The 21,400-nt window shown below is 39.4% G+C and overlaps 2 protein-coding genes across 2 annotated transcripts in view; both read right to left on the bottom strand.

The window, feature by feature from the left end:
- The window catches only part of tex264a (testis expressed 264, ER-phagy receptor a), a 72,651-nt gene extending 57,674 nt beyond the window's left edge, over positions 1 to 14,977 (bottom strand). Inside the window, exons 1-2 of the mRNA XM_005941097.3 lie at positions 14,472 to 14,977; positions 2,051 to 2,272 (exon numbers count right to left, since the gene is read on the bottom strand). Of these exons, the coding sequence (XP_005941159.1) occupies positions 2,051 to 2,272; positions 14,472 to 14,729 (480 nt within the window). The 5' untranslated portion in view covers positions 14,730 to 14,977. The remainder of the gene's footprint in view (positions 1 to 2,050; positions 2,273 to 14,471) is intronic.
- Positions 14,978 to 16,769: 1,792 nt separating this feature from the next.
- Positions 16,770 to 21,400, bottom strand: part of fancd2 (FA complementation group D2) — a gene marked incomplete in the record, with an annotated part of 23,956 nt that continues 19,325 nt past the window's right edge. Inside the window, 11 exon segments of the mRNA XM_005941112.3 lie at positions 16,770 to 17,107; positions 18,159 to 18,275; positions 18,358 to 18,504; positions 18,609 to 18,683; positions 19,070 to 19,144; positions 19,233 to 19,271; positions 19,414 to 19,485; positions 19,586 to 19,679; positions 19,798 to 19,920; positions 21,040 to 21,139; positions 21,230 to 21,360. Coding sequence (XP_005941174.2) covers positions 17,021 to 17,107; positions 18,159 to 18,275; positions 18,358 to 18,504; positions 18,609 to 18,683; positions 19,070 to 19,144; positions 19,233 to 19,271; positions 19,414 to 19,485; positions 19,586 to 19,679; positions 19,798 to 19,920; positions 21,040 to 21,139; positions 21,230 to 21,360 — 1,060 coding nt within the window.

Genomic DNA, 21,400 nt, shown 5'->3' on the forward strand with positions numbered 1-21,400 from the left:
TTCTTTTAATCATTTATACACAGACTAGCACAAAAATTTAGTAGAAAGAATGTGTACGGTTTGTGCAAAACTGTCACACAAGTCTTACGCTCCTTTCAAACTCCCTCAAACTACACATCTACTCCATTAATCATACATGTGTGTATACATTTCTAATACATTCACATACCTTCCCCTTAGACCAAGCCACACTAAACCATATTCCATTATTCATGAGCCGTGCTGCAGCTAGTATGCATAGTGCTCTTGTCAGTGGGTGTTATTAGCCCACAGAGGAAGCTCCTAAACCCTGAGTGCAACAACCTGTCGCAGCACTCAGGTCAACTGACGGACTAAGCATTTCTGTCTCGCACACACACACACACAAGTGTGTGAGTGAAAACGGATCCCAGCATAAAAGACACAGCTGCAAGCTCACAAGAAACGCACACTGACACTAGCTATGATTATATAACTACTACTAGATCTTAACATTTAGGGATGCAGTGGCTTTGACTTTAGACCATTTATTCTGTGTCAGTGCACATATTACAGTTTGTCCTGCCTCTAAAAATCGGGTGTTACAGCTCATAGAGCACCACACACTTCAAAGATCATACGGTTAGACTGTATATTAGTATAATGGCTAAAGTTGGTCCTAGTTATCCCAACCAGAGGCAGCTTCAAACTACATACTGGGAAAATATGACATATTAAAATATATATTTTGTGTCATTTTTAACTCCCCCCCTCATTTTGCTGTCATTACTCTTGCAACCCCTAACACTTAGTTCAGCTGTGCTGTGACAGAGCAGGTAAAAAGAAAGAGCAGGAGACTATACTGCATGCATCAGAGGAGTTAAATGGCAAGACAAAACTACAAATTGATGTAGACATTGTATACAGGCAATTTTTCACATTCCACCTGATATAGTCGACAGCTAAGAAAAAAGAAATCCAATTATTTCAGTACCAATAATTGAAGCATTAAAGAAAAGAACAGGATGACAGAGAACAATATAAAAAGTGAGAAATAGCTGTGCCTACACGACAGCTTTGATGTGGTGGCTGAGCTGATATAGCCAGTGGACAGTCCTTGCACCCATTTTCCTGAACACAATAACAGATGAAGGACTAAATGCAGTAAGGCACTACTGTGATGGCATAATGGTACCATTTACTTCTACATGCTGATCATTTAATGACTTTGTGTTGTCAATTGAAAAACTGCAGTTTACAGATAAAGCATAAAAGGTTCACAGATTTAGAGCCAAACCACTGAATTTCTGCACTCAAATGTGAGGCCTCTTACACTAAATCAGCTTTTTTGTGAACTAGTTTTCTGTTACACATCGTCACGAATTTGAGAAAGGTGGTTTGTTCCACTCTGAAACACTAAATGTCACAAAGATCGAGCTTTTTTTTTCTTTTTTTTTCAAATATAATAATGGATTTTCTGTCTAAAAAATAATGGGGTGTTTTCAGCTCCTGTGAAAAGACAGATATTAAATAAACAGATGATCAGACACGGAAGCAGGCACATGCATGCGAGCCCCCCTACACACAAAATTACACGAGGAGCATTATTCATGCGACGGGACGCACCTAAATGAAACCATGTGTGTAAATGTCATAAGCAAATGTCAATAGCTTTTTGAGGCCTGTCCTGAGGAAATGGAGCCAAGCATATGGGCTTGGAGGACTCATATGAACCTTCATTTTCTACTATTTCATCTAGTCTAAATATGATTTGAAGACCTCATCTGCTCATGTGATGAATTAAACGACACGTAGGCTGGGAACTTTTTACAAGCAGCAAGCAGAAAAGAATGAGAGACAAAACCACAAGAGAAAAATGGAAGAAAACTCCTGCTTCTCTTGTTCATATGATGATATACACTATATGTGGAAGAGTGCATGAATGAATATAAACAACCTGTAAACATATTCACACTGTTTAGATCCAATGAGAAAACAAGGCTCACTAAGAATGCTAGCTAAATATAGTAGCTAAATATAGTAGCGAGCTCGACCCAATACTACTGTTTAAAAAGTTTAAAAGAGTATGTACCTCAATGTAGGAAGCAATTCTGGGGTACACTCTGTAAGGCCCGAGCACGTGGGACAGAGGGGTGGTGCAAGGAAAGCTGGTGGTCACAGCATGGCTCACATCTGGCATAGAAAACACCTTGAAGCCAAACTTCTCATACAGCTTCTGCAGATCTTCATCTGGCTTCTCTTCACCCTCACACAGGATGCTGCCCACCACGTAGCGGCACTTCTCTGGTGGCCTCTGAGCGCGCAGAGAGAGAGAAAAAGTGAATATACAGCATATGATGCATGTTCAACCCCATCTCAAGCCCTTTAGTGTAGAAGGAGTAAGAAGTCGTGAGGTTTCAGCTGGACGAAAGACAAAAAATAACTGATCACAGGGTTGTTATTAATCAGCCACGCTCACATAGACAACTTTTTCTTTGCAGAGTAAAAAACAAAAGGTCAATATTTTATGATATATTGCGATTATTACAAGCAGTGCTTTAAAGCATATGAAGAGGCCCAGTACAGTGAAAGGGAGCGAGTTGGAGGATGCAATCTGTATGTTGGGATTAATGCTGCATCAACACAAAACTACACACGTGTGCAAGTAAAAATAGAAGCCATTTGACTGAAACATGTTGAGACGTTGCACCTTCATATAGCCCGAAGTGTCTCTGGACAGAGGGCTGCCAGCTCTGGTGAACATCTTACCCCAGATATCCAAAAGCCAGATCACATACACGGCAGTCCAAATTGTATATGTGCTAAAAACGATGCCCATACCGTGGGCAAAATATCTTATTTTTATGCAAAAATGATTTGAAACATTTCAAGTGATAACTAAATAGGATGTTTTGTCTTACATGAAAAGCATTTATTAATAACAGGGCTCTCCACACAGTTAATTTACTTCCTCTGAATTCTGGAGGTATTATACAATCAATTTGATGAGTAATATTGTAATATTTCTAGGTTCAGCTACAGAACATCACCCCTAGAACTGGCAGAGACTGTCTGTCTTGTCTTATGACATTTGAGGAGAGCAGACACAAACTGACAGGATGGTATGATCTCCCTCACTTAAAGGCCTTTCTGCCAACATTATGTCTCTTAATGTGCCCACATGTCTGCATGCAGATGTGAGATAAGCACAGGAACAAACACTGAGTGAGCTGTCAGTCAGAAAAGGATCTGACAACGGATCTCCCACTCACATCCGCTTGTTTGCAGTCTGTCTGCTGCAGAAGGAGAGTGGGAGCTGTGGTTAAAGGGCCATACCAGTTTGGGTTTTTGTCCCCAGTACATTTTATATTAACTGCCCTTTCTTGATGAGCGTTGTCACTGTATTTTAGATGCCCGAGTCTAAGTTTTCAGCCATGTGTAAAATAAGTTGTAGCTTAGATTAAAATTCCTAGACATGAGGAAACTGCCAATAATGATGATGCAGCCTTACTGCAGGAAATTTTATGCAGAACAACAAACAGGCTCTTTAGAATGAGTGCAATTCTAATGGTTCCCATTAATTCCTGTACAGTATAAAAAGAACTTGCAGAGACACATAAATAATGTTATGTCAAAACAACTGGATACAAAATAGAATATTCACTGTGGGAAATTACCCGATTCAAGGGCATTTTAAATTGCTGCCATGAGATTTTCATAACACAGTGAAATCCAGAAAGCTGATGAGAAAAGCAGGATTTGCAAGTAAGTTCAAGTTTCACAAGTAAGTTTAAGTGACTCCTGTCAAATGGGTTAAAACATGCAAAAAACAGTGTAGTGTTTAAGACCTGCTGCTGGTTTCTGCTCTGTGACAGTGGATGTCTGTGGAGGGCTGGCACCGAGGGGGCACAGATGGAAGACGCTCATCTTCGTGTCCCTGGCATCCTTGCATAATTATCACGACTCAACACCACAACGTCCTCTTCTTTTCCATTTCACTTCTCACATTCGGAGCTATTTTTTGACCACACTGCTACTACACTGCGCCATCGCTGCTGTCTTACTTTGTTCATGCAGCAGCTTTTGTGTTGTATTTCAGCATTTGTGGTTGGGTGAGATAAATATATTTCAACACACAGACCCCTCAACCATGGGTGCCGCTCGCATGCATGTACCATGTGGGTAATAATAATGACTGACAGTGTCTGTTTGGGATGAGCAGATAATCTTAACTGTCACATGACACCATGTTCAGTGGTGATTCAGAGAACATAGATCACCTGCTTTTGACAGGGAATTATTCATACATGGCAGCGTGAGATACACTAGATCTATTTACAACGAAGCAATGAGTCACTGCAAACACAGGGAGTCACAATGGCTGCGTTAGCAGTGTCACAGTGAATTGTCGCAACAATGTAACCATGTACACATCTCTATTTAAAAGCCTAGTAACATATAAAGGAATGTAATTACTAGTTACTAACTATTACTGGTACAAAAGCAAAAACACTGACGCTAGGAACCATGCTCTCCCTTTAGTAACTGCAGACAGCAGGTGGAATTCTTAGCGTCTCTATCAAGTGTGACCATGTGAATTTCTCTTCGTGGCTTTTAGTAAAAATCCTTTTAACTGTTGTCAGTTTGTCTTGAAATATAAGGTGATTCTAACCGTTGGGTGATTTTCCAAGAACCTTATTTTCACTTAGTTTTTAAAATCATTCAGTAAATCTTTGCACCATAAACACGATACAAAAAAACTGCTTTTCATAGGCACATGGAAGTGGACATAAGATTGTCCGTGTGCAGAAGTACTCTTATCCACAGCCACAAACGATTTATGAAGATGCCAAATGTAAGCAAAAAAGAAACAGACATGCACATAAACTACAAAAATAACACCAACAAGGTGAGATAATGAAAAGTGCAAACAACCTTTTTTTTCCAATTTTATGTGGTGCAGTAAATTAAACTCTTCAGATAAGTAAAACATTAATTATAGCTTAAAAAATATATTAAATTTAAAATTAGATGAATAAAACAGCATTAGTAACATGATTTCTTCTTTAGCCTCTCCCCTCTATCCAAATGGATTTATGTGCAGGGATTGGCCTGCATCGCCCTCTGTCCTACATGGATGCATCAAATGTATGGGCTGTCAGCATGGCTTCTGTACAAAGCTACTCCCTGTCAACACTGGTGGTTTATGATAAGACAAAACAATAGCCATTCAAACACAGAAGGGATAACAACACCCCTCCCACGTACGGCTTTTCTTCAGCGTCTTATATCTCGCCATCTCTCATGCTCTCTCTGCACTGATAGACTAGAGTGCTAGCCAAACCAGTAGTTCACTAATGATATCATTCAGGGCTCTAGCTATCATTCACATCCCACACAGCAACAGGAACAAACAGCAGCTCTGACTGCATCTCATCTCTGCTTCCCTTCAGATAACACACCCCAGAAACTACAGGCAATTAGGAGAGGGAGAGTAACAACACTCCATGTACTTGACTTGTACTGGCTTCTCCGCCACAGTTGTTCAAATGTCCGAAAGGCAGAAATTCTTCACCTCTGTCCACACTGCCAAAGCTGTGATTTTGAAAGACCATGTCTCACAGGTAGCTGAGGAAACGCCGACTGTGGCTTTTTGATTGGCGGGAGTAAAAAGCAAAGCGATAGATAATGGCAAGACTGTGGTGCTTTTACCTTGGAAACTGAACACAGATATATTATATTTCGGTACCGAGCTGTAGAAACCCAAATTACTTAAAAGTGGCTTGTAAATGTGCGTGTTTTATGTGTGTGCAGCTATAGATACAGGCTTATAGATAGCTATAGATCTTTCAGCATAACATGAGCATTATCAGCCATAACTACTTTTTATTGATTTTCACTGATTTTCTTGCTAAGGGGATGAGTGTGGCTAAACTCTCCCAATGAGAAAATGTCCTCTAAGGGGTAAAAGAGCTATTGGATCACTTCGAGGTAGAGGTCAAGGTTTCAGGTTTTTCCTTTAATTTGCCAGTTGTTTTGTACATATAAGCCAGCTCTCTAAGGACCAGTTGAGAGACAAAGTAATTTCAAACGCAATTCTTTGCTTGAGGCTACAAGGGTTCTTTTTTGATGGATGAGTGCTCTCCAACAATACAAAAGCGCAGCTGAGAGAGGTAATTTTTTATTAGCAGACACGTAATGAGGATTTACTTTCTTCATCTTGCTTGCTCTTAGCCCCGTATCTCTAGCCTCCTGGCCTTCAGTGCTTTGTATGCACTGTTTCCAGTGTGGGGCGCTTTGTAATTGGTCATTTCTGAAATGTCAGCAGGTTAGGGAGGACTGGGGACAAACACACCAAGGAGACAACTCTCTACCTTGCCGCAGCATGAAACAAAGGATCACAATAAGCATGCCATGCTCTGTTTAATCCAGGATGATCACGACAGTCATTAAGACAAAACTGGAAAACTTCCACTCACCAAAAAGTAAATCTAAAATGTAAACTAGGAGGGAAGGAGTGACTAATATTGCTCGGTTTTTAAATAAACCATGTAAACCCTGTAAAGGCAACAGAGCAGCACAGCTATGAGCTGTGAAACAATGATTTAAATAAATAAATACATCATTCTTATTTCATGTCAAGTTTGCTACAGCACAAAACTAAGTAGTGTCACTGAAATTAGTGCTGAAAAATGATAAGACTTAGAGCCAAATGCGACATGTTTGCCCTTCATGCTCTTGTTGGCAAACTGGGTTTTGCCATCGTGACAGACTGGAGTTAAAGAGGCTGTGATAGTACAAGGTCCTTTCATTGCACTGCAGCCAACAAATCTGCAAATTTAGACCCTCTTTAAAGCACTATGCCATCTTCAGATCAGTGTCCCCAGTGAAGTATGACAAGGAGGAAATGCAGCATTCATAAAGAAAACCCCAAGTCTGTGTAAAGCGGATAACAACCACAATCATATTTCATCTACGGTTCAACTGGATCGGATAAATGTATGGCGGGTTTTGCTGGGGAGCTCTCTCTTTCCGCTCAGTGGTTCACAGGATCATTTTCTTCCCATATATCTGGAACACTGAGCCAGATGGTTGTTTAGGGCACTTCAAAGACCAAGCAAAGAACTTGACACATGGGGAGAAACAAGAACAGGAGACTACAGGATAAGCAATTTCTCAACAAGAGCTGTCTTTCACCTCAGTGTGGCAGAGCAATAACCTGTCTCAGCTGAGTGGAAGCCATTCGCCCCCCACAGGCAGATGAGACGGCAAAGACAAAGTCACCAGGAAGGAAATTGAAACTTGCAAGGCTGCACAGCACCGGGACCACAGGTATGCTGTGATGGGCTGTTTGCAGCTTAATTATCGCAAAAGTAAAGGAAGCACATGTATCCAACTAAAAAAAAACAAAGAACTGTGCCATTCATTTTACAATTTAGGCACAAAGCAAAAATCAACCATCATTGAGAAAACTGAGTGATTTAGCATTAGACTTTAATATTGGATCAAAATCACTTTTTTGAACTGAAAGCTCAAAATATAAAAATGTCCTCAAATTTAAGTGAGCCCTAAAGCATCCAAATCAGATTATACATCCAGTGATGTGATGTTGTGTGGGCCCCAGTGGCCCTTTAAGTCAGGAGCCAAAGGAAATCCATTTTTTTGTCTCTCTTGCTTTCACCGAGTGCAGCTCTGTCCCTTTAGGCTGTGCTCAGACTTGGTTTGTAATTACACATGGCATCCTGGGAGCACTGGCATGTATAATTACTGGTGAGGATAAGCACCCTGCTGGAGGCAGGACACAGTTTTCCCTCACACAGTTGTGGAGCTGGTTTACCACTCCAAGGCCAGCTGGACACTGCGTGGCACTCATCAAGCGAGATGTAACAGAGTTAATCTTCCCTAATAGGAAATATGAATGAATCCACCCCCTCATCCCCAAACATGCTTAGCTCTTTCTCTCAAAAATGTTCAACTGTATTCCTCCACCATCTTTCTCCATGTCTTGTCTAATAAATATTCAGCTCTGTAATCCAATATCTTGTGTATCCCGGCCTAAAAAAAGCAGATGCGTGAAACGACGAGATGGATGGTGCAGAAGATTCAAAGACATTTTTCACCCTCTTGTTTCACTGACTAATCTGAACATGTCAGTTTATAGAGTAAAAAAAAGAGTAAAACAGTTTGTGAAGACAGCCGAATTGGGGGGGCACAAGCGGTTCTCCATTAAACCGATTCCATCTGGATTGCTCCCGTTCTCGATTTTCAGTGTCTTTCTCAGTCCATAAAAATTAATGAGGTGTTTTACTACAGGGAGAGTTGGCATGTCCATATCCTTGCATAATATTGGCTTGAAGACCTGTGGGACCAGACTCCAGGGTATGAGTGTATTTATTTCTCGTTTCATATCCACCTTTAAAAGCGGCAACCCCTTGCCAGAAGCCCCTCTTTCATGTTGTTGCTGTTGACAGACAGACAAGCAGCACTAAAATGCTAATAAATCTGACTGGGAGTGAAGCGATGCTCGGCGCTCTGATCTGAAATTCCGATTGATGAATTGGAGCAATGCGATGCTCTCAAGGTGAGTCAGACTACCAATTTATACCCCTCTTCCAAGGCACTTCCACACCTCTCACTGCCACTCCCATATATGTCTACACATGACATTTCATTTTCTCCTCCTTGTCATGGGGAGCCATGAGTTGGTTTGCTTCGGAGAGCTAAAACAAAGTGGGAATTCAACAGATCAGAGGATGAACCAAATAGCAGCTCTACTTGAGATTCAATGCTTACACAACATGCTATGAGTGTCACAGACAGTTGCATTTGCTATGTAGCTCCTTTACATATAGTCAGATGCCATTATATTTAAAGTGAGACGTAAATTTGTACTGTACACTAATTTGACTGAAGGAGTGAAATTGCACGCAGTTGTCCCTCAGTAAACTACTTCTGGTAACTGTAAGTACCTCCGGTAGTTTACTGCTTTATCCTTCATGACACGTTGGCCTCGGAGCACTCACTGCTGCCCACTCTTGTTAATGAATTCTGCTCTGGAGATTTCTTGCAGACAGGCAGCCTGCTTGTAGATTCTTTACTCGCTTTCATGCTACAACACAAGAAAGCGCTACAACTACAAAATCCAGTGATTTAGTCTGTACTTATCCAATCTGGGATCGCGTCATGGAGCTTATGTCAAAGCTCTATTACAGGAGATCCCGAGGGAGCTCTCTGCCTTCGATTGTCAAGCCGTGTAGGGTCACTGTGCAGCTGACTGACACCTGAGAGCCAAACGATTATTTTGAAATTTGACGTTCAATCCTTCAGGTTTGTTGCAATAATAAGTTAAGGTAATTATAAGACCAAGCAAACAACTGTATAGACATAAATAAGCAACAGAGACGTCTTTAATATACAGTCAAAGAGCCTTCTGACTTGCCACATATACAACTGAATATATTCCACTGCTATAACAGAAGCCCTCTATTTTACGTAGTCAGTTTTGAATCCACATTTTCAGGGCACAGACCCCTTCTAGCTTTCATCATCGTCATTAAACAGGCACCGTATTTCAATCTGAATGCAAGGTGAATGCAGAAGAATCATCGAAAACCAGCCATGCCCTGGAATAGAGAGCCAGGAGTGAAAACCACTGGAGTAATGTGTCATGGTGACCAGCCACTCAAGCAGGTATGAAATCCAATTTTATTTTAATTTGATGAAACTCATTTTGACTGAATGAATACTAAGAGGCTGGGCTGAGTCACACTACTTATGCCATTATAATAAATTGAGTATAAAGATCAATTGTGGTTTTGAGGAAGCACCTTCCTCCCACACAAACTCAATTTCAACGCTAATAGTGCCATCTAGAGTCCGTCAGTGTGCAGCTTAGCACGTTCAGTACATAGTAGATAGGAGATAACAATCAAAGTAAATACTGCATAGTTTAAAATACCTTCTTACTGATTTAACTAAGGAGTCTCAGGTAACTGCATAACATTATAAGATTCTGCATCTCAGCTGTGCTCCAGACTATCCTCTTTATTATCATATTCCAGATGTGGTCTTCTCCTGTTTTTTACATGTAAACATACATTTATTGCACAATTTAAATGTATATTAAACAGCTTTTGTGAATAAAGAAATTCAGGTATTCATTTTTCCTTAAAATAATGACTTGCCTTTTACTTGTTCTGCAGTATGCAATTTTGACTTATGCCATTGTCACATTGATTTACTACAACACTTTGGACTACTTCTACTGTAAAACCCCAAAATGACTTAATATTAATTAGTGCATTGAGCTTTATGTATTGTTCTTTTTGATGGTGGCGGATGGGGGAAGTGAAGTTTACTTACCAGCACTTTAATCATTTAACAAGTTATATTAAATGTGATTTTAATTAACTCAAGCATGATAGACATTTTTTAATCTAATGGCCTGATTTAACACGAAACTATGAAACAGCATATTTTGAATAAGGTAACAGATTCACTGCCTTCTCTGGATGCGGGCCAGTTATGCTTAACGCCCAAAGATCCATTCTGAGTCAGGAAAACCCCTTAGAGCCTTGACAGTTTCACACAGATAAGTACATAGTTTCATTCTTGCGAATGCGTGCGGTGGCTTTTAAGGTCTGTGTGTCTTAAGCTCGTGGTGGCTTGCTGTTAGCAAAAGCTAAACCCAAGACATTAGCCACTGATGACTTGCAGCCTGTTTTCACGCTCAACATTACTATTGAAATATTCATTAAAGCACTGTTATGGCAGCTATGCAGTACACGACACACACAAATTACAACAAAAAAATAATTTCAAGCTAGTTAAACAAATAATAATCTGTATTAAATATAAAAATAAGTAAACTTAACATACTGTTCCTTTTGCACAGTATGTTTTTTGACTTTATATTACTAGTAATTTAGGTATAGCATACTCATAATGAGAATGTGTTCAAGCACATTTGTTTTAAAGCCAACTTATTATAACTTATAATGTAAGGCCATGCTATCAAAAGGAAAATAAGAGTTGTAGTCAAGTGAAAGAGAAAGTTTGCACAGGAAGTGCAGCCCTGTCAAAAATTAAGTCCTGTAGCTTGTAGAACCACTTTTAGCAGCTATAATTTAAAGTAATCGTTTTCTGTATGACTTTACCAGTCACTCACATTGTTGTGGAGGAATTTTAGCTCAATATTTGTTAAAGCTAATCAAGTTAATTCTTCTTTAGTTAATTGAGGTTTGTGAGTCTTAAATCTGGAGCATCTGGACTTTGATCTGGACTTTGCAGGACCTTGATTCTTTTATTTTCAGTATTCTGCTGTGCTCAGGATCATTGTCCTGCTACACGACTCAGTTTTGGCCAAGCTGCTGGACCAGTGTTCTCACATTTGACACTTTTAAGAATACTTTGGTAAAGCATTCTTAAAAGTTTATTTGAGGTATTTGTGCTTATATGCTATTTTTGGTTTTCCCCAAACATGGCCAAACATCTCCACTCTGGTCTTTCCAAAGGACATTAAGAAGTCGTGTGATTTGTTCTGAACTTAAACTGCGCTGGCATGCTCTTTTTAAAGAGAAGAGTCTTTTCCCCCTCCCGAACAGGCCATACTTGTTCAGTCTTTTTCTAATTGTGTTGTCATGATCTTTAATATTTAACATGCTCACTGAAGCCTGTAGCTCTTGGATTTGTTTTTAGAATTTCTGTGAGCATTGCATGGCCTGACACTGGTGTCAACTCCTGTGAAGAGTTGAATGTTCTCCACTAGTGAATAATATTTCTCAATGTAAAATGATGGACTTCAAATTATTTGGAAATAGCCTTTTAATTGTTTCCAGGTTGATGGACAGCAACAACTGCTTTTCTAAGGTCATTGCTCATGTTTTTCCTCTTTGGCACGGTGCTAACACACACCTGAAGACTCCACAGCGGCAAACTGTCAAAAGTCCTGCTTTTTTTGGAGGTGCTCGCACTTCCTGATGATCAGTTAATCCATTGCTTTTAATGAGCATCACCTGGCTGCTAATTTACCATCTTAATTCCTTAGGAAGAATTAAGGGTGACTGCAGAATCCTGTGAACATTTTCTTTTTCACATGACTGCAGGCGTAAATAGTTTCCTTAAGTAAAGTCTAAACAGCTAGCTGTAACAGCTAATAAAACTCATACAATAAAAAAGCAGTAAAAAAAATCTGATCACATAAAAACTGTATCTCTTCATGCAGATTTACTGCATTACAATTTAGAGTCCTGTTTGAAAAAAAAATTTTAACATTAGTGTTAAGTAAAATTTTCAGTAAAAGTTAAGCCATGTGGCACTTTTGCAATTTATGTTTACTCCTGCGGATGGTGGGGAGTAATCAGAATGTCATGTCACTTTGAAAACAGTGAAGAGCCGTGGGTTGACAAAGAGTCAGGTCAAAAAGGGATTGAAAATTTGCACTAAGAACCTCAAACCTGTCAGTTAAGTTCAAATACTTGCCTACTTAATTTACCCCAGTAAAGCCTAATTCCTCATCACACTGCTTTTTTCCAGTTGCAAGAGTCATGCGATCTATATAGTAATCTGTGTGTTCTGTAGACACCCTATGAGCCAGACTCTCCACAAACTCCAGCACCAGCAAAAAAGTTTTAAAAGCTCTTCAATTAGTCTTTACCCAGAACTTTCCACTGGCATGACTCACAGTCAGAGCTTCTACTAAAAGACTTCAGTTAAAAAAAGACAGAGAAAACAGTGGGTGTAAGCAGAAATACAGACAGTTATGCTGTTGTGTCACATTCTTTATTCTATAAAGGAAACCGAATTGTGATCTGGCCATATAGAAATTCTGAAACTCTTACACACATGACACTGCTCCTTGACCACCACATAGACTGAAGTTGTGTCAAATGCCTCTATTTTGCCACACTGTTTGTCAGCTAGGTCAGCTCGTCCAACAATGTACACTCACCTTCCTTACCCTGTGTCAGCAGGACTGATGCAATATAAGCAAACAGAGCCTAAGTGTTAGGGTTTTTTTTAAGTCAACGACTAAGCTATATATAGAAAATAACTTGCAACTGTGAAATTTCATCAAACTGCACAGTGTTTGTGCTGCTCCCATACCAGCTGGGAACTCAATGAACACTCCCATCAGCTATTGAACAGACTCTTTTTGTTGACTAAAAACACAACTCGTGATGCCCAGCAGTATGTAGAATGAAAGCAGGAAATAACCGCAGTTCTCAGCTGAGGAATGACCCGGTTATGCAAAATTTGGATCTGGATCCATCTGACAAAAGGATATTCATTGCTTCTTTTATCTGGATTGTGACTGTAATATAATTCATTTAGGCTACAGCAGAACCCGCTACATTTTCAGACATCTGTCAGCTTTTCCTAGACACATGTGAAGAGGCTGTGTTTGCCCTTATAGTCAGGAGTCTGGTTACCATTTCTGAGTCAGAAACAGGCAAATGCCAAAGTGCCTTGGAGCCACAGATGAGAGGGGAAACAATATCAACAGTGCAACGTGGCAATGAATAGCCGACTGGTTTCATCATTCAAGCTCAGTTACTTTAAAAGACAGCTTGTATATTAAAGCCACTGAGCTACACATAGTAAATTACACTGAAATAAATCTGCTTACGCAGTTCAGTGCCATGAAAAAATATGAATAAACAGTATTTAGAGCAAAAAGATTTTTTTATTATCCAAAAGGGATCAGTGGCCACTTAACAACTTAGCCGATGTTTCGTAGCTTTAGTAAAATACATGTATTTATATTTAAATACAAATGTATTTACATTTAAAAGCAAAAAATGCCAACATAAGCACTTTCCAATGACAGGATACTGCATGGAGAAAAGAATTCAATTAAAGATGTAACTGTAGCTGCTGGGAAATTGTGAGGTGATTTTAGAGACAATACAATAATGCTACACATACTGACAATACTGAAAATACTTTTAAATATAAAGGCAATCTTTATCAAATGCTAACATGTATATTTGTTCATTAAAGGAAGGAGTTTTTTGTGTGATAAAATTAAACTTAGAAGACTTTCTTACTGGAAAGTTTTGTAACACAGGTTTTAGTCAGCCTTAGTCAGTCTCTTATACTGCATGGATGCTATATATCCGATCTGTGCTGCTTTGTTTTGCGTGCTAAATGTTTTACTTACTAACACATTATAAACTGGTCACAAAAAAAGACAATTTATCAAGAAAATAACCAGCACTTATTGAAGCCATGGTCATATTTTACTTTTTTTTCCAGGGGTATTGTTAAGTCCACTACACAGACAATCACAGCTCAATGTTAAATGATGCAACAGTCTAAGTTTTCAATATTGTGAGCCTTTGAGTGACCTTTAGGACACTCTGCAGGTCAGTATATCTTACTGGCTGCAATATCTTATCTGCTAACAGAGTACATTGGATTTCGATGTTATGTCACGGGGTCAAATGTAAATACACCTTCAGTGCTGTGTAGTTAAACATTACGGTAACAGGTGCTACGTCTCACGGTCTCACCTGCTTGGGGTCATCGTAGAAGACACCGATGGCGTTCAGCTTTGGCCCAATGCTGCAGCTCTCAGTGTAGGCTGCACCGCAGTCCTTGTATGGTCCCTCTTTAAACTTATAAGCAATGGTGACATTTCTAATTGGAGGCGGTCCAGTCTTAATGACAATGTCTGACAGGACCCCCGCGTACAGCAGTAAGCTCCCCACCGTCACAACCAAACACAGCAGAAGGACAATTATCAGCAGCAGCAGAAACAAATCGGACATGGTCTCTCAAGGCGGTACAATAGCTGCAGACACTGCAAAATCTGGTGCTAAACGTCCTCCTTCGGGTCACTCTCGCACCGACGCTGTCGTCCTAATGGCTCAAATAACACGGCACAAGAATCGGGACTATTCAAAAGTCAGTGCTGAATTGTTGTTGTTTTTTAAGCCGAAATAGCTACACAAAGTCCAAGCACAGCGGAAAGCTAGTTATTTCCCCAAACAAAGGTACACGCTTCCCGGTCAGACCAAGCTGATTCACCTCGGGGGGAGGCGTTTATGTTTTATTTAAAGGACTTGTTGGTTTTTGTAAATTACGTCGGTATAATAGCAAATAACCGTATAACACGTAATACTAAATGAATATTACTCCTACTGAGCTTCGAAAATCCGGCTTGGACGCAAAGAAATACTCATTATTTTCAATAGCACCCCCTTTCCATTAATATGAACAAGTCTAAAAATAAATAAATAAATTGATAAATAAAAAACTGAAATCAAACATTACTGCTTTATAGTGTGACAACGTTCAGGTAACGGTGTAAATTCAAAAATACTCATATAAAAAATACATGTAAGCAGAATTTGGTGGATATTATTATTACAGTATGCGCAGGCATACCAGAACAAGTCTGGAGTACTATTTGGGACAGGAGCGGCGTGGCAGAAAACAAAAAAAAACAAACAAAAAAAACAGATGCACTATTTTCCTGCTTTTCACAGAAAACTACCAGAAACAACACAAGATGATGTGTACACTCACCATCAGATTAGAGGTCCTCAATGCTTATTTAGTTCCTGGGACCAGAGACACAAACCATGTTTAATCTCCTCAGTGCTATCAGCTCTAAACCACTTAGATCATGAGTATGAAGTGTGACAAGTTATCATTGTTTGGCAGATCAATGTGCTGCAGCCAGTTTTGGTGTATTGTTCCATTTCAGTCAGCTGCATTTTGGAAAGCATCTAATTTATCACGTACTGTTCACATCACACCCTGTTTGCTAACTCTTTTTGTTCCTAATTTTATTAATTTACTAGATTCATGATTATAAGCAGAGAAATGCTGATTATATTTCAGCAAACATATTTTGTGTACCTGTCTCATGCTGTTTTCAAGTGCTGCTGATGGAAATTTTGTGATATAGTGCATTACGATATATGATCAACATTGCTGAAATAAAGGCCGCTACATAGAAATGTGTGCTACTATCTACTAAAACTAACATTTTTATTTCAAACTACACGGAATAGACACAATAAAACTAGCACAAAGGCACTATTTCAATTTCCTTGGTGATGTGTTAAATAATAAATTGTGCATTGGACCTGTAGAGGATTTCTCTTCTCAGGTATTTTAGCAGCATTCAAGCCATAATGTATTATCAATAAAAACTCTATAATAACCCTGCAAAAAAGAAAATCCAATACTTTAAGTTTCAGGAGCAGAAAACTCTTATACATTCATTCAAAGCAGCATCTGTTCTTTGTGAGGTGAAACTTTCCCCAAAGCTATCACGTCATATTTCTTTAATTATCATGTAATACAACTTTAATGTGAAATCCTGTGCTTTTATATCAGCAAAAGCAAAAACTATGATTCACTGTTCATAGCTAGAGATCCATAGTACATAAGGAATGGCACTATTTAAGAGTTGTTGTTTTTTAACTCTAATGTAGAATTTTAACCATCAAGCGCTGTTATTAAATGCTCATAAATGAGTCTCCAGGACCTTAAAGTATCAAATATATATTGTTTCCTTTAGAGCTTACACTAATCAGTGCTGTCCCTCATTACAGGATTTGCCAGGAACAAAGATCGCTGTGTTGAGCCTGAGCACTGTGATGTGATTTTCCCAGGCTTACAATACAAAGAAAAAAAACGCAAGTTCTCTAACATTGCCTCAAATGACAGAGCATGTCAAAACACTACATTATTATGGTGATATTAAACTAATGACAGGACATACCATTTTATACAAGATCTGGAAAAGAGAGGTCTTGAAAATTAAATGAAACCATCAAAATCATTTTTATTTTATATTTTTACAGTTTCAAAGCTGATAAACAAGGTATTTTATCGGAATCGTTAAATTGGTAAGCATTTTAAAATATAACATATGAATGACATATTCATCCACCACTTTCAAATGTAACACTTTTTTTTAACACTGTGCCCTAGTGTGATAACTTATTTAATAGGATTAACAGTAATGAGATTTGTTCACCTGTAAATAGAAACAAAATGAAAATAGGAAGATTCAAACATTTATTATTATGTCAGTAAAGACGTATTACTCAGAGTCATCTGAAGTATCCTCCTGGTCCACATTCTCCACCCTGTTAACCTTTTTAATTCCCTCAGAGTCACTCTCCTGGGCCTGCACACAATAACAACACACACATGGTAAACATGACTATTTGTGAACACGCATGCATGAAACAGCATTAATGGTAGAGAATAAATACAGTGACTATATGTAAGACAGAGTTACATAGTTATACAGTACACCGCTTCCCTGTTAAGTGTCTCAGCCACTAATTTTTAGCCTGCTAGAGAATGACAGTTATCTTATCGGCCCCACTGCTCTACAGCTTCAACTGTCTGTTGAAGCTGTTGAACCGACCAGTTAATACTTCTAAAAGTAAGTATAGTGCATTGGAGGGGGGAGGGGCTTGTTTTGTATTTTATTTTAACCAGTTTTCAGATGCCAAAAACTTTTTTTTTGTTTAATAACTATTCAAAAACAAACAACAAATTGTAATATATATACACCACTTCCCACTTTATTAGGTACACCTTACTAATACATTGAACTCAAGGTGCTGCACATTTCTCAGAAATTGTGGTCCATATTGGCATGACAGCATCACACAGCTGCTGCAGATTTGTTGGCTGCACATCCATGATACAAAAATCTATTTCTCTTTTAAAGGTGCTCTATTGAACTGAGATTTGGTGTCTGTGGAGACTATTTGGGTGCAGTGACTTCATTATTATGGTTCAGGAAATCAGTTTTGTGATATGGCACATTATCCTGCTCGAGTATTGCTGTTGACCATGTCCATCTCTTTATGATGATGGTCAGCAGTAATAGTCAAGCAGGCTGTGATTTTTAAACAACGTTCAGTTGGTACTAAGATGCCTAAAACACCACCAGCAGCCTGAACTGCTAATATAAGGCAAAATGGATCCATACTTTTCATTTTGTCGACACCAAAGAGAGACCCTACCATCTAAATGTTGCATTTGAAATCAAGACTCATCAGCAATGTTTTTCCAATCCTCCATTGTTCAATTTAACTGAGCCCGTGAAACTGGTGTACCTAACAAAGGGTGTGAGTGTATAGGCAACAAACGTCTAAACTGCAAAAAGCCTTTGGAGTGTCGGCCCAATTCATGTTTTATCTTTTACAAGAAATTACAATTACCTCATCTTCTGACTGCTCCTGTGGAGGTGGTGAACGCTCTAGCTGCTGCTCCTTCTCCTCATCATCATCATCATCATCATCATCTTCTTGTGACCTCTGAGAAAGAATCTCTTCCCCCTGCAGGGTAAATCATATTCTTTTAAGTTAATGATTTAAAATGTATTAGGAATTAAAACAATAATGTTAAATAATATTTTACCTTCAGGTTGCGATTCTTCAGATTACCCATCCAAAAGGCCTCCTGACAGTTGTTGAGCGTCAGCATGGCCTTCACTCTGTATACAAACAGCTCGAGGCTCTTCTTCAAGGCTGGCACGTGGTTGGTCAAGCTGGTATCCTGATGCATCTGAGCACCAATGTATTATAATCAGTTAAAGAAATCCCGAGGATAAAGGTGAACACTACACAGACTCGGTTCTTTCTTGGATTTAACAGAAATAATCAAATTACCTTAGAATGTCCACACATGTGATGAAGCTGCCGAGTGCTGAGCTGGAAGGTCTTCAGCAAACTCTGGACGTCCTCCTTGAAAGATGCAAACATCGTCATGTCTATTACAGGTTCATGGACAAATATTTTCCAATATGTGCTGATATATAAACTTTTCTTTGCAGAAAATAACATAGGGAAAGATCCTTGGCTTAAAATGGTCTTATCATATAGCTAGCCAGCAGAGCCGCTCAGGTTCATTGTATGCAATCCTCAAGCTGAAGGTGGGGTAAAGTTAATTAGATTACTACGCTGATGGTGTTTTTATTATTTTGCCAGTATATAAAATCATGGTTAGGGTATACTCTCCTACAGCACCATTGAGAGTTTTAGTAAACATGACACTGTGTAGTGTGCATGTGACGGGGTGGGAGATCTGACATGAAAGTATACCAACAGCTGTGAAGTGGCTTCATAACTACCTTGTGCCTTTTGAAACTGTAGTCCAATAGCGGCATTCCCAACTTCAGGAAAGACTCCAGGAAAAGGCGGCCATACTATCAAATACAAGATTCAAACCAGTTAAGGAAAACGTTGAACAGTTAGTGAAGGTGAGATCATAGTCAGCATGCAGAACCCACTCACCTTTAAGCACACGTTGAGAACGGGCCGAGAATCAAAAACCTGCAAGGACAAAAACACACACGTGACATGGAATGGATATTAACTCCCTTTTTAAATATCATTCATTCTAATCACTTTTCCAACAGTACCGTGACCATATACTTAGCTAAAGGTTAGCAGTCAGTCAGTTTATATGTTATACCTTAACCAGGTTGACCAGGATGTGAAAGTCCCTGACAGCCAGATTCCATGTCAGCAGTTTCTCACTCTGAGCCTAGAAGAAAGGCATACATGACTTTCTGAGTTTATGGGTATGACTACTGTGATTTACATAAAGGAGAACATGCTGGACAGTGTAACACCTAGTGGCTGACCTCAGTGTTGTCACTCATTTTGCTAGCAGGAATCTTGCGAACAGCTTTCTCAAGCTCTGCCATCAAGACTTTGTAGAACACCAGGAATGTCTGCCTGATGAAAGAGAGAAAACCAAAGACTCAGATCTTAATCTAACAGCTTAACCAACAGTACAATCACCAGAGTTGACTCCAGTATGACTGAGAATCAAGAGCTCATGGTAGAGACCTACCTGCTGAGAGTGGGCCAGGAAGCAGAGCTCTCATCTTTTGATGCATTGATGAGCTCTGGGATTCCTTGAGCAGCTATTTCCTCCACTGCCTTTAGAATATCATCAACATGTTCCAGATAGATGCTACAGAGGCAGCCGAAGAAAAAGATATTGCAAGATAAAAAGATCGTGATTCTGATTTCTGAATTACCTTAGACTAAATTTGACACTGATGTGTGATGTACTTAATTTTTTATCGCCCACTGGTGATATATTTATATGCACTCACCGGCTGCTTTGTTAGGTACACCGGCTCAACTGCTGGTTAGTGCAAATATCCAATCAGCCCAAAGCATGGCAACTAAACGCGTTTAGGCTTGCAGACATGGTCGAAACAACTTTCTAGATGTCACCAGTCAACAGAGAACAGCAAGCTCTCTATGAGTTTGTAGGAAGTCAACAATAAATCAAATAACCACTTGTTACAATCAAGGTATGAGGCAGCTCAGCAATTTGCACAGGATCAGCAAAATTAGGAAACAGAAGATTGGAAGAATGTTCCCTCATCTGATGTTTCAAGATTTTTACTGCAACATTTGGATAGCAGAGTCAGAATCTGGTGTAAACAACATGAACGCATGGATCCATCCTGTTTTGCGTCAGTGTTTCAGGGTTATGGTTGTGTTGTTATGGAGTGGGAGACATTTTTGGGGGGTCCCTTAGTACCAAATGAGCATCTTTAAACAACACAGTCTATCCGAGCCCTTCCCATACTGTAAGCAATCTTTTGATGGCTCCTTCCAATAGGATTATGCACCATCTCACAAAGCTGGAACAACATGAATGTGGTTTCTTTTCTTAAAATATATTTTTGGGGTTTTACAGTGGAGAGAAAACAAGAAAGCTGGAAGAAAGATCAGGGGGAAGACATGAAGTAAATGACCAGTCAAAGTGGTTTCTTTAACATGACCTGGCTTCAACAATCACCAGATCCCATCCAAAAGTGCATCTCTGGGATGTGATGGAACAGGAGATTGTAGCCAACAAATCTGCAGGAGCTGTGTGATATATTGTGTCAATATAGACCAAAATCTCTGAGGAATGTTTCCAGCAACCTTGGTGAATCTGTGCTTGAATGAAGTCTAACCCAGTACTAGCACGGTGTACCTAATAAAGTGACCAGTCAGTGTATACCTATGACTTTTAGCTGCTTTCATTTGAGTTTACATTTGCACTAGAGGGCCACAAAAAATGCAGACGTACCTCAGGAGAGTGTGAAGTGCTTCATTGAATTTGGTGCCTCGCTCCTTCTCGCCACTGGCCGTCACCCAGTCCTGGTTCAAGAAACGCCGTGCAAGGGACGCTAAACCAAGAAAAATAAATAAATCAGGTCCTCACACACTCTTTGAAAATAATTCAAGTGAATTAAAATGAGGCATCGTATTAGCCCAACCAGTCTGCTCTCTGTAAGCGGCAGGATTTCCTCCTTTCTCTGACACAGTGGAGAGAAGCTGAGAGAGACACAGAGCTATGCTGAGATTTGGCACTGTGCTGCGGAAGTTGAGCAGATATTCAAAACTGTGTCTAAAAAACAAAACAGAGAAAACAAATGCATTTATTATGT

Source organism: Haplochromis burtoni, unplaced genomic scaffold, assembly GCF_018398535.1.
Source record: "Haplochromis burtoni strain Fernald_Lab_line unplaced genomic scaffold, NCSU_Asbu1 Contig_177, whole genome shotgun sequence".
In the NCBI taxonomy this organism is placed as follows: Eukaryota; Metazoa; Chordata; class Actinopteri; order Cichliformes; family Cichlidae; genus Haplochromis; species Haplochromis burtoni.